This window comes from Hesperophylax consimilis, chromosome 7, assembly GCF_061612785.1.
Source record: "Hesperophylax consimilis isolate HC1 chromosome 7, BYU_Hcon_1.0, whole genome shotgun sequence".
Lineage (NCBI taxonomy): Eukaryota > Metazoa > Arthropoda > Insecta > Trichoptera > Limnephilidae > Hesperophylax > Hesperophylax consimilis.
Window position 1 is genome coordinate 13,971,476 of NC_142842.1, and position 14,049 is coordinate 13,985,524.

Genomic DNA, 14,049 nt, shown 5'->3' on the forward strand with positions numbered 1-14,049 from the left:
CCTGATGAAGGATCAGGGTGAACCGATGCCGGTTGGTTTTATATATTGAAAATATTTTATTTATTGGCGTTATAAACAGTCTTTATACATGCATATATGACAGTGATTAGAGTATTTATGTCATTGACCAATAAAATAACGACAAAACAAAGCATAACAGAAAAATTCATAACAATTTATATATACAATAAAGTGGTGTTAAATATGAAGTTATTTTATTGTAATTATATAAAAAAACTATTCGGTCACATACAGAAAATATTGAAAGAAGGTAATTTGCAAAGGTATTTAAATTTCATTCACAAGTGGACAATTATCTCAATGTCTTTTCAAATCTAATGAAAACCCACAATTTATAAGCGAAATATTGCTGGAAAGTACGCTAAGTTAAAATTTGTAAACTTATTATTTTCTTTGCATCCTCATGTCTAATACATTCCTCTTCTTTATTTCTGTTCGTTGTACAATTTTCTCAAATGTATAATAATATTAATGCACTATAATTTCATCTAAGATAGTGTCGTTTACCTGAATTAAATTATGGTCTTATTGTTTTACTAATTTAACAAGTTTATAAATAACCGTAAACAAAGTGAAATAAAAAATTTTTGTAGGAAAATTAATAACTAAATAATTATGTGGGTTTGCATAGTTTAAAATTTTCATTAACTTGATTAAAATTCTTCTGCGAATTTTCATAATTGTTGAATTGTTCCCTTGCCATTTCACGGTCAATATTATGAATAATTTTACGTAGCTTTTTTGAAAAAGTCACTTAGGAATAACATTTTTTATTTGACTTTAAAAGCATTAATGTTACAAAATAATAATAATACAGTAAAGAAACAAAAACTAAATTGTATTTATTTAACTATTGAAGATAATACAAGCAATTTTTAAACAGATACGGTCACATCGTTAGTTTGTCCAAGATAAATTAATTTCGAACGATCTAGTATAGTAAAATAAAAGCGGATTCTTTGAATAAAAACGTATTTAATTTTCATTAAGAAACAGGCACATCAACACAATAACCTGAAATAAGTAACCGTGATGAAAATTACAATAAGTATGCAGAACACGTTACTGACTGAACCCTTTTATCGGCACGTTTTCTAAATGTTGATTTTAATGTTTCCCTCGAGTAATTTTATCGTTTACCTCGGGTTCAGAATCAGGTTTGCTTTTCAAGAAGATCATAAAGCAAAGTACAATATTTCTGTGTGTATTATTTGTTTATTTTAACCAGGCATGTTATTTATTCACTCCATATCTTATAAGAACAGACTTTCAGTGTATCTCGTTGGTCGTTTAAAAGCTTGGATTTATTGTGTACAAAAGTTTCACAGTATTTTTTTTTGTTAATAACCGAAAATTTATTTTGTGTTTATCCAAAAACAATGGTTCCCTTTCCAATAATTAACGAATAATTAATTTATTTTATTTTATCATACTAATAACAGATGAGCAAATAGACATATAATTTTTCAAGAACTTATAAACTTTATGATAAAACTTTAACTCTGTACCACCAATTTTAGGTGTAAATTTAGTGATAACTTTTTTGAATTAGCCTAATGAAGTTAGATTTTGATAAGTTTGAGTGATATAATAAAATATCCTTCAAAAGAGTTACATGCAAAAAAATTATACGACCTTAAAAAAATAGGAAACCTTTAACAGCGACTCGATATGTTCTACTCAAATATGACATTGCCGTTACTAACGAAAGTGTAAAAAACGAAAATATTCCGTCCAAATGAAACTAAATATTAATTGGCAAAATTCTATATGTAAAATTACATTCATATATTTAATTTTTTTAAAGTTTTATATTATTGTATATGTCTGATAAGATTTGCTATAGGGTAGTGTTTATCTTTATTTGAGCGCATAAACCGCATTAACTATGTACAGTCAGCAGTAATTCAAAACAGATATTATCGGTCCTATCATATAAAACAAATAAATTGAGAAAAAGGGTGGATATTTAGTACAGTTTTACATTTAAAATTGTATTCGGTTCTTGCTATTTATTATTACGCCTGTTTTACAATTCGGCTAGGATTGTGTAATCAGTCTAAAAGCGATTGAGAATTCCTAATTGCATTTTTTAAATACACACAAAAAAGGCACATAAAATGATACATTAGAAGAAAAATATCTTAAATTACTTGTAACCTCTTCCTTTAGTCACACTTCCAGGTAACCGAAATATAAAATATACAGTTTAACACTAGACAGACGACAATAAAATCACAATTGTGGAACATTTGACTTCGCATATAATAAATTCTTAGCCCAAAACTAGGATTCTAACCCTCAATTCCTTTGTGTATTTATGACGGCTTTGATGAGATATAAGATCAAAACCTAATACTCCTTTACGGAAAACAATAGGCCTATTCCTACCAAACAATGTGAGATATTTATGTATTATGAACCCACATTAGATGTCTGTTGAGTACGTAGAATGTAAAGGTAAATGCTGTATTTGCTAAAGGTGAGTTCTGGAATCAATTATTTGAACTGTTTCATCGACAGTTCTATAGTCTAATGCTATTATTAATAATACACTATTGAATATATACAATACTAACTGTGTGAACGTATTCATTAAATTTCATGGAAATGTTTATGGGAGAGTGCGTAGATTTTCGTTTTGAATATTAGGGTCTTCTCTTTGAAATGTTATCGCTAACTATTAATAAATTACGTAATTGTAAAAAGCATTCGCTTTGTGGCTCATCATAATTTACAATAAAAACACATAAATTTGTTTTTGACCACTATAGTTTTATTTTCACTCTACCGGTTTCGGAAGAACCCTTCCTTCGTCAGGAGAATATTAAAAACTCAGTTTTTAATATTTTAAATTAATAAATTATTTGCATTACAGAGACTGAATTTTGCTAGACGGAATAAGAAGAAATTTAACCTCTTCAATTAAGTTTCAGTTTATGTGACGAAATACATGTGTATGCATGTATATCATAGAACACTAATGTTTTTCAGATGTTGTACAGTTTCTTTACTATAATAGATTTTTCATCAATTTTTGGAGAGCTATCCAGATGAATACAATGATTTGACTATAGACTGATTATCTGTTAGGGTAGAAGCATAGAAGGTAATAAGGTATGGTATTTAAAAAAGGGTCGTCTAGCACATAAAATATATATATATATTTTTAAAAAAATTTGCATACCGTTATAATTATTAAATCTTGAATTATTTTGTAATAAATAAATTTAAATGTATAAAACATATACATCTTTAGTTCAACAAAAACATCGTAAATTTGGCAGAATCTAAAACTCCTTTTGGAAAATAAGTAGCTTGGTGATTGCATTCAAAAGTATCAACAAAACTGTGACTCTGATGAGACGTACAAAAAATTAAACAGACTCTGTTCTAACAAAATATATGCTGAAACCGTACAGCATTTCAAATAAATAATATAATTACATGCACAAATTATAAAGATTCAATAAACAATACCTAGCTTTTAAGGTAATTTCATAAAAATTCTCCAGTCTTTTAAAATAAATATCAACTCCACTTTTTCCACAGTAAAATAGTAAATACAAAATCAATGTCTTGTGTTTTTACTAAAGTGTCCTCTGCATGCAAAGTCGCAAATTTTGAAAAATAAAAGTACTTATTAAATTAAAAAACACACTTTGTAATGCATCACTTTTGAATTGAATTAAATACTGACAGCCAACTAGGTTTCGCTTAGCTCAAGCTTCATCGGGGCTATTCTATTAACTGTGTTATTACAAATTGTGTTTTTTTTTTCATTTACACGTCACACCTCAAAATATTTGCTTCCTTCAGTGTTAGTGTATTTATTTGAAGTGACCAGGTGAGTATGTTTTTTTCTGTTGTGAATAACAAAATTAGATGGAGCGTAAGAAAGTGTATGTGAAGCTATACAAACCATCTATTTATAATTATTATAATAAATAGTTCTGAGAAAATTTAATTACAAGTGGTAAGAAAAATTATATTTTCATGTCAAATCACTTAGGTCAAACAAATGTAGCAACTCTAGACTATTTTACTGCGGATAATAAATCGTAATGTACGATCAGAAAAACCATGAAAGGGCAATGTTTATTGCGTCTCTATGAAGAATGTTACTTCGGAGAAATAAAAATATGTTTTATCTTTCCCTGACATATGGACCTAGATTTACCCGCTTGCTCTTTTTTATATTTGTACAAAACACATGGCAACCCTCTCCTGTTCCTCTTTGACCTGAGTGACGAGTGACATGACCATTCTTTTATTGCTTTACCCTTTGGAAAACCAAAAGAATCCACTTCGGAAATTATTTCGTGTTATACCTTCTGATTCTGTTAAAACAAAAGCAATGTTAGTTTTTTGTGCTCTATTTTGAAAGAAATTTGTTTAGGAATGTTTGTAAATAAATCAGACTTTCACGAAGCATGATATTTTTGTTTCTCGTCTTTTTTTCAAGAATTTTTTCGTAAAAACACGGATGTGTATTTTGTCAAATTTTTTTACGTAAACAACCCTCAATAATAAGACATTTTAAATTGACAAACGAATAACCAAGAATTAAAATAACACTAAATTACCAAACTGGAAATATCAATAATTTTTTTCTCATCTTATGATTTTTTAAAAAGTTACGGAATAAATCAATTTTTCATGGTTAATTGAAAACTATGGAGCAACAATATTGTGTCTTGTTGTGCTTAAAATAGGTACCTAAGTAACTGCATATATATGTATATAGTGAAACTATGGCATTCCCAATAGGAGTATGTTGTGAGGCTGAAGGTATAGTAGATGGAAAGGAAATAGGAAAGAGGAAGGTGGGGAAGTACTTGGCTATTCAGTTCTGGTGACCAAACAAGGTTAAAGCCATTTAAAACAATGTTTCAATTCTTAATGGTGGTCTTACACCAGGCCGATACTGAAAGTATCTCCCACTCTGGAACGTATAGTAAATATATGCCTTATATTATATTAAATTAATAAATTATGAGATAATACATATTAATTTAAAAAATGTGTCGGCTCATGCCGGGATTTGAGCCCGCGACCTCCAAGATTGATAGTTGAGAGCCATACCCCTCTACCACGGAGTGGACTTCCGTGGTAGAGGTGTACTCCGTGATTCCAAACAAACCGAGTAATAAATTCCATTCAAAAGAAGTAGGGCAAATGTCACTACACCAGAGATTTCTTTTCATGAGCTTTTAGTGAAACACGGAAAAAGATTATCTGATCTTTGCGGTTAATGTTGCGAAATTGATGCAATTCCCAAAAACAAACATTTTGACAAAGCAACCAACTTCTCAAAGAGAGGACAAACTTTTACAACTTTTCAAATGTTTTCGTGCCGTACGGTATAGCACCTAGTGGCATTATTTCTCTAAAACCATGCGGCGCGATCTCCCGCGAAAAAGTATAGTGAGATTTTTTGCCGCCAAATGTATATTTTACCGCCAAGAAGGGATTTGCGGTTCGGTCGCAGATGGCGCCCGTAGCCGTCATCCGACTAATTATCCTAATGGGAATTCGTCCCACCGCCACAGTGCCAGTGCTACAAGGATAAAGTGATTCTTGTCTTGGAGTTTTTGATAGAAGGATAGATGGTCCGCGGGGAGCGGGAGGCAGGCGTGATAATTACGAAAAATGGGAACAGACTTTTGCCTGTTATTATAATCATCTTGAATATTTCACTGAGTAGCGGTTAGATAGCTGTTATGAGTGGAAATAATGCTTGGAACAAGATTTTAGTTACAAAAAATAATGTCGATTTAACACCAACTTAGTTTTTAAATGTATTTATGTACAGCATATCGACATGGCGGCAGGAATAAAGCTTTCAGCTGATTACTTTACTTTAGGGAACAATTTAAAAGGTAAATTTTGTCTAGGTATACTCAGACTAACAGTAGAGAAAATGTGTTAATGTGAATGAAGCAAGGTCCGTGTTTCAAAATAAAGATGTACAGTGGTTTATTTTCTCTGCTTGGGACTTGCGGTTAACGGCGTGAGGGTTAGTTAGTTAGTTAGTTTTGTTTTTTAAACTGTTTTATAAAAACATCCATAGATTCCTAAAATTCAGTTAAAAAACACAATATGTATTTAAAACACACTTTAGAAAACTCTTTAAAAGTAATTTTACATTTGTAAGGCAAAATATCACAATATAAACTTTATTAGTTATGTGAACTCAGTACGTTTTCCAAGATCTGAGTTGTTTTTAATTTTTATCTTGTTTAATAAATAAGGAACAAAATTTTCTTTGAAAATATAATATTTGTAAGTTGCTATTGAAAAACAATCCTACTTATTATAAACCATATGAGTTAACGTAATAGTTAAAAATTTCGAATAGGGACAATCTCAATGACAATTCGTTTTCAAATATTTGATTAGGCAGGTGTATAATATTGAAAAATTGAGAATTAGAAGGTCCAAATAAACATGAAGATTTCACATTTGAAAAAATAATCTTTACCAAACCATTAAAATAGCCACTATCTTGCATCGGAAAAGGAATGTACAAACAAATTTACTGTCGAAAATAGAACTTTGCTAGGCTTAGTCAATAACCCATACGAAGTGAGTCCAAAATTTGCTTAATTTCTTTATGTATGAAATGTCAACATATTTATTAAAAAAATGATTAGGTTAGTAAATAGGTTAAATGTTGAGAAACATCGGAAGAACTTAAGAAAGGCTTTTAAATTTTGTATTTAGTTGACTTTATTTCCATCTCAATTCAAAAAGTCTTTAATACCATTTTTTAGCAAGGCATCTTTTGAAACTCATTCTCATAATAGAGGAAGAAAGAACTTGCACTAAGTAGATTGCTTTAAGTTTAATTTTTAAGCATTATGAGAAAATGCTACCACTTCATTATTATTTAAAGGTCACCGGTAATTAAGCCGCTCTGTTCAGACTGGTGTTGATTTTGTATTCTAAAACGAAAAGGAAACTGAATAAAAAGCGTACAAAAAATTTAGGTCGTTGGGTATATTTATTTTAACAATAAGTTATTAGATAGTTTCGTAAGTAATAAAGTAACACTTTAAGATTATTAGATAGATTCGTAAGTAAGAAAGAAACACTTTAAGATTATTAGATAGATTCGTTAGTAAGAAAGTAACACTATAAGATTATAAGATAGATTCGTTAGTAAGAAAGTAACACTCTAAGATTATAAGATAGATTCGTTAGTAAGAAAGTAACACTTTAAGATTATTAGATAGATTCGTTAGTAAGAAAGTAACACTTTAAGATTATTAGATAGATTTGTTAGTAAGAAAGTAATACTTTGAGATTATTATTCTAGCCAACGAAACTAATAAGATTTGAGATTGTTTAATTTAAAAAAAGGCCCACTATTCGGGAAAGCAATCTGGAGGGCGTTAAGTTAGCCCAGGATGTAAAAGGAGAGCAATGGGCCCTTACTTCAATATGATAAAAGGAAGAAGATAAAAAAATTGAATTTTTTGAACAATTCATCAAATTTCAAGCTCTGTGAAAGTTATTTTCAAGTTTTGTTATTATTTTTAAAGGACTTTCACAGAATTTCAACTTTGGAATTTGGTAAATTTTTCAAAGTAAGAATGTTTTCAATACGAGTAGGTATGCTAAGTAAATGAAAATAGGGTTTATTTTTTCCGCAGTCTGATTTTTTATTAATGAAACGTCTTTGGAGGAACAATGAACACAGGATCATCTCATTCCATTTGCTAATCTAAGTTACAGTCACAAAATCATATTTTTCGTTTCTTCAAGGTATCAAAAATAATTGTTTGCATGAACAAAAACGATGTTAATATGAAAATAATTGGCGCACACTTAATGGAACAAAAAGGGGTTCTTCAGGTTCTGATAATTAATTAAATGTATAATAATGATAAAAACAACCCTCTGGCAACGTTGGTAAATAAATAATCAGACGGAAAAATATTAATCCTTGAATTTTTGGTTCCGTTTCAAAATAAATGAAAAAGAAAAAAAAATAACAACAACTAAAACCGAGAACCGTAAGCAATGAAACACGAAAATTCAGTTTTCACACAGTGTCCCCCGGGAAAACTGCACTCGCCAACATTTGCGCATAGTAACCCCAGAAGATATAGTTGCCAATATTTACTACACAACATCGCTTATTCAAGTGAAATCCGACGCAGAACCGCATATAATTTGCCAAAGTGCAATTATATGGAGTAAAATGTGGATATTTTTGTTGATTATCATTTGAAAAGCAATACAATTTAAATTGGACAGCAAAACGGATGGTGGGATTTGAAAAATATATATGCCGCATATTATATATATATATATATATATATATATAAATATATATAGGGTATATAAATTTGACTCTAATTGCACAGATAAGGTGTTAAGGGACATTACCGTCCTACTTTTACCTGTGATTCCCTTGAATGTGGTCTCTTCTTCGCGGTGACTTTTCATACGTATTGAATAATTTTCATACGTAAACAATTTTTTTTTACATGTTATCACTGGTCACTGGTCACTTAGCTGGGTAATTGCTTTTCAACACATCTTTAAAAAGTGATATAAAGTCATTAAAAACGATGAAAAAAAAATGTAACCTAACATAACCTACTTAACCCAGTTAATAAAGTTTTTGTTTCATCACTTTCCATGACTTCATATAACTTTTTAAAGATGTGGTGAATTATCATTTTGGTGATTTATCCGGTCACCGCAGCAAATATACTTTATAAGCCAGAGTAAAGCTGGCCTCTCAGAAGCTGGGCGTACTGTACAGGGCCCGCAGATACTTTAATAGTACACAACTGCTGACCCTGTACAAATCGCAAGTGCGCCCTACTGTCGAATTTGGCAGCCATCTCTGGTCAGGAGCCCCAAAATACCTGAAAAAAACCCTTGACTCTGTGCAGAAACGGGCGATCCGTTTGATAGATTCCCCAATCTTAACAAACGGGCAATCTTTAGAGCACAGGCGTCAGGTAGGTATGCTGTCCTTGTTCTATCGGTATTACAATGGACGATGCTCTGAGGAACTAGCGTCATTGATCCCTTCGGCACCGGTGCGTAGTCGGGATACACGCCAAACGCGCGCCCAACATTTTTACACGGTTGACATTTGTCACATGAGAACGGGTCGCTTCTACGATTCGTTCTTAAGTTCAACAGCTCGGCTGTGGAAAGAACTGCCGGCCTCTGTGTTTCCTCCCTCCTACAACATGGGACTCTTCAAGACCCATGTTCACACCTTCCTCTCCACAAAAAACCCTCCACACAGCATCCCCAAAGATGACATAGGTCCTGAGGGAAATTATTTTCTTCAGGGCTTCCTGTGTGGAGTTAATATATAAAAAAATAATAATAATTATCTTAAGTTAATTAAATTGTTAAGTAACACAATTTGAAAAAATTAAATTAACTTGCAAACGCCGGGATGTGAATCCGCGACCTTCGGAATGCTAGTCGAGAGCCTTACCCCTCGAATCGGAGGCCATCAATACATTCGTTCTTTTAATAAATTAATACACACATGTATTATACTGAACCTACTATTTGCGAAAAAAGTTATGAACAAATTTAAGGCAGGTACGACAAACAAAATTCAAAATATATTAGACTCCCGTTCAGGTAGCGTTAATGTGGAGAGATTTGATATGATATTTGGTTCGGGAGCTATAAACTCCTCTCATATAATAAAGCCATGCCAGGAGTTTCACAATCTATGCAATAAAATTGTGCAACTCCCGGCATGACTTTATTACATGAGTCATCGCGGGAGTTGAACATATAATAAAGTCATGCCGGGAGTTGAACAATCTACGCAATAAAAAAATATTAAAAGCACAACAGCTGCAATTTTCCTTGCAGGCAAAACGAAAGCTTGTCTTATAGCGCAGCTCAAAAAAATCGTGCGTTAAAAGTAATTTACTCGTCAGTGGTAAGCTTAATGAGAGCTTTTGAAAGAGGTCAAATAATTCCTCCTGGAATAAAGCACTGTGGCGGAGAGGTAATGATGGGTCTTGTTTTGTCCATTCTAAAAAACCTAAGTCTTTTTATCTAAGTTAAAATAAAATTAAAAACATGAAACATGTCTTACATTTTCAGTAAATTCTAAAATATCATTGGAGACACGGAGGAATAATAATTAGGTTATATTGTGCCCTCGAGGAGCTTCGGAATAATATAATGCCCCGATGCACAGAATTCACACTTCCGTGTACGGCATTATAAACCTTTTAAGACCCTTACCCTCTAAGCCTCGGAAGGTAATACATAGTCATCATACATAGAAGCTCTTGGGCCGTGTACCTGAAGAGTTTGTGAATTATAGGAAAACACACTTTTGAAATTAATTAGTAAAGTGTGACCTGAATACTGCAAAAATACACAGTATTCATTGAAATACATATAAGACCTAAAAATCACAATCGGAATGAACGATTTTTTTTGGTGAAATATTCGGCTTCATAATTTTTTTTAAAAATGCATATATGTGTATGTATAATATCAAAAAATCCCACACAGGCATCGCCAGTTCGTGGTTATACTTCGTGTGGATATGAGTTGATGAGTGGATAAAAGTGTCTCGTTGTGATGATTAGTATCATAATTTTGTTAATGACTTATTACAAATAATCACTTAAAGCTACATACCAATATTTTTTTCAGATGCGATACAACGTGGTCTTACACCCATCCTTTGTACAAAATAATTCACTGTGGCAAATCCGGAAAAATGCCCAAAGTTTAACTGTATCAAATTGAAATGGTCCTTCGTTGGGATTTTTCATGTACAATTTTTACAATTAGGTTCCTGAAAGAATTGGATTAGAAAAAAAGTGAAATAGTAACCTGATTTCCATAGAGCCTCCGCTGGCTGAGCTTGGCAGCCAGTTCGCCAGATGTCTCTCCCGACCCTCCAGGGCTAAACCAGCCCAGGGCGGACCCAGTCACCAGCACAGATCCCAACAGAATCAAAGTCAATAATGCACCACACACCATTTTAGTTTTTTGTGATAGTACCATAGCCATGATGAAATTTTCTACCACAATCCACTTCAATTATTTTAACCCAATTATTTTTTTAGCACTGTAATCACATCATAGTCTTCTTTGAGTATCAATTAACTGACAAGTTATCTTTGATGTGAACTTATACTAATACGATAAACATATTTAAAATTTTGAATAAGAAATTGTTGGTTTTGGGTAAACACAGAAAAAAATAGTAAGCTTGTTTGATAAATCAACCACATCCATCATTATTTATAAAGATTCTACCAGTGATGGTTCTGACTTCTATAATAACTTACTTCAAGTGTCTAACAACATACGTATAGAGACACAAATAGGTGACCGTAAACTTAATTAAAATACCAATTAACTCGCACAGTTCGACTAATCTATCGCTGTTTCAAGGATATATTAGCACATATATTGGGATGCTTTGGACAGTTTTCGAATGCCATACTGTTTACGGTGCACATTTTGTCTGTTATTAACACATCTGAAAATAAGAGTTACTTGTTAAAATAACACGTTATTAATTATGTTAACTATTTTATTAAATGTTTAATGACAGCAAAAAATATAAAGATTTCGATAAAATATATTTTTTGAAATAATAATGATAGTCTTCGTGGAACTCTACGTAATAGAACTTTTCGTGAAACCCTTAATTTATAATATAAAATTACTTTCCGATTCTAAAAAAAAATTTTATGGTTTACTAAAAAAGTCTATTCATAGCGTGTTACAAATATTAATTTCAATCGGTTTTCTTAGAAAATCAAAAAAGACGTATTGCTCCCTAATATTCTTCGATTCTCACGTATTTCGTTACATTAGATGGGAAGCCTCAATAAATATTTTTTGGATTGGTATGTTTAAGTTTTCCGCACATAATTTATGAAAACATTTATTTATCCCGAATATTGTATTTATTTAAGGCTTGAAGAGGAATTTGTTTTATCAGCATTCCCAATCACATAAAAGGAAGAGCTTGAGTATTTGAAATAAGGGACAAAATTGAGTTACGCCTTTTCTCTTTTTTTTGAGGGTGCACCAATTTGATATATTTTTTTACATGGACCATTGGAGATAGTTAGTCCAATTTTTTGCAGTTTACTATTTTGACTTGTTAGTTATGTTCTAGCTAACAATATTTTATAAGATCTTAAATTAAAAGTAGAACTTTTATTTCAAACACAGGTTGCACCTTTCGAGTGGTTAAGATTCTCGACTTTGAATTCAAATATCGCAAATTAAATTTCGGTGTATGCAAGCATTTTTTATTTTGATTATTATGTTTATATCACGTTTGATAAATGTAAAATGTTATATTATAAAGCTTATTCGTGGCCCGAAACTGGGGTAGAAACTATCAGTGTTACAATTTGGGTGGCGGGTATGGATAATCCCCCCAGGGATGCATTGGATAACCAACATTCCTACCATAGGTCACCCCTAGTGATTCGCTACGTTTGGTGACTTAGCAGGGGTTCCTGGGTTCAGAGTGTGAGGTTTGTCTAGGCTTGGCAGCGGATGCATTTGTCCACCTACTGAGACTGAGACTTGTTGAGGGAGACTTTTACTTCTCCATCCGGACTCATCGCCTTGCACAGCAGTGAAAGGGATAGATTCATACATTCATCACTCATGGACATATTGACCCCCAGATTTCTACCCACCCCTACCCACCTCCTACCATTTCCTTTCCAAAACTTCCCCTCCTTCCTTTCCATAAAAGGATTCTCCACACAATATACCAAAAATGAAAAAAAAAAAAAAAATGACGTAGGCCCCAAAGGATTTTTTTTTCTTCAGGGCCTTCTGTGTAAAACGTTATTCGAAATGGCTTTAGCAACGTTTGTTGAAAATATCTGAATAGCCAGGTACTTCCTTCCTTCTCTTTCCCACTCCCCAATTGAGAGGTTCCATAGTCTCACTTGTTCCGTACAGTTGGGAACATCTTGAACTCAGATGCGGTAATCGCGTTAGTATCTTTATAAATCTATTCTCAAAAACAAACAAAAAACTGTTGAACGGTGAGTTTCTCGTCATAAAAAATGGAATGCATTTTCTGTGTGAAATTTTTGGATAAAAGCAACCAGTTTAAAATAACACTGTTTTCATTTTTGAGATAACTGGTTAACTACGAATCATACTTTATTGGATAAAATTTTACAAAATCGAGTACATTTTCAAAACTTTTACACCTCTGGGATTTTTTCTGTGGTCTAAAATCATAAACTCACCATTGCGGTAAATCAATAACGATAAGGCCTTTTCATGCACCCAATAACATACTAGATGCAATTATAACTTCCCTATTGGAGATTTTTTGGATGTTGATTGCTGTATTTCTCAGTACAAAAGGTTTTTACGTTGGTATTATGAAAATCGAGCAATTTTTCAAAGTACGAAATCAAAAACTTTTGTTTAAATTATGCGATTTAAATCAAGAACATTGTTTTAAAACAATGCATAATTGAAGATCTAATTAAAAACTACTTTTGTTTTCATATCAGGGATATTTAACACTTCTTTCCGCTGATATTCATGCCCTGCATATTTTTTCAGCCTTTTCCATATTACACCCGAATTGTGAAACGCAACGGTCAGCTTGCCGGGTCATATTTTAAGAAATTTAATAAGGATTTGCCCTTATTTGAAAGAAATCTCGTTAAAAAGGTCTTACTTTACAGTTGAAAGAGAACGGACAAAAACTAATTTCCTTTAGTTAAATTCCGAGGTAAACGCCTCAAAAGCTGTACCCGTAAAATGTTTCAAGTAAGACAAAAACCTGAATTTTTTTATGCGTCACATGTTATGTATTTAAAAAATAGATATTCTTTAATAATTATTGTAAAATCCGTTGGTGGCATTTTTAAATTAAATTAAAATAAAATTTAATTATTGAAAACAATATTAGCGATTTCTAAACGAAAATCTAAAACAAAAAAAAATCAGAAAAGGATACGGTTACATCTAGGACTCTAACCAAAGACCATTGCCTTTCTGGGGTAC

The 14,049-nt window shown here is 31.9% G+C and overlaps 1 protein-coding gene across 9 annotated transcripts in view; it reads right to left on the minus strand.

The window, feature by feature from the left end:
• Mp (collagen XV/XVIII-type protein multiplexin) overlaps positions 1-14,049 on the minus strand; it is an 895,293-nt gene that overhangs the window by 469,442 nt on the left and 411,802 nt on the right. The window contains exon 1 of one of the 9 annotated variants that reach the window (XM_089633237.1): positions 10,873-11,498. The exons of the other annotated variants lie outside the window; for them this stretch is intronic. Coding sequence (XP_089489363.1) covers positions 10,873-11,052 — 180 coding nt within the window. The 5' untranslated portion in view covers positions 11,053-11,498. Of the gene's footprint in view, positions 1-10,872; positions 11,499-14,049 lie in introns of those variants that run through there. 9 annotated transcript variants of the gene reach the window in all.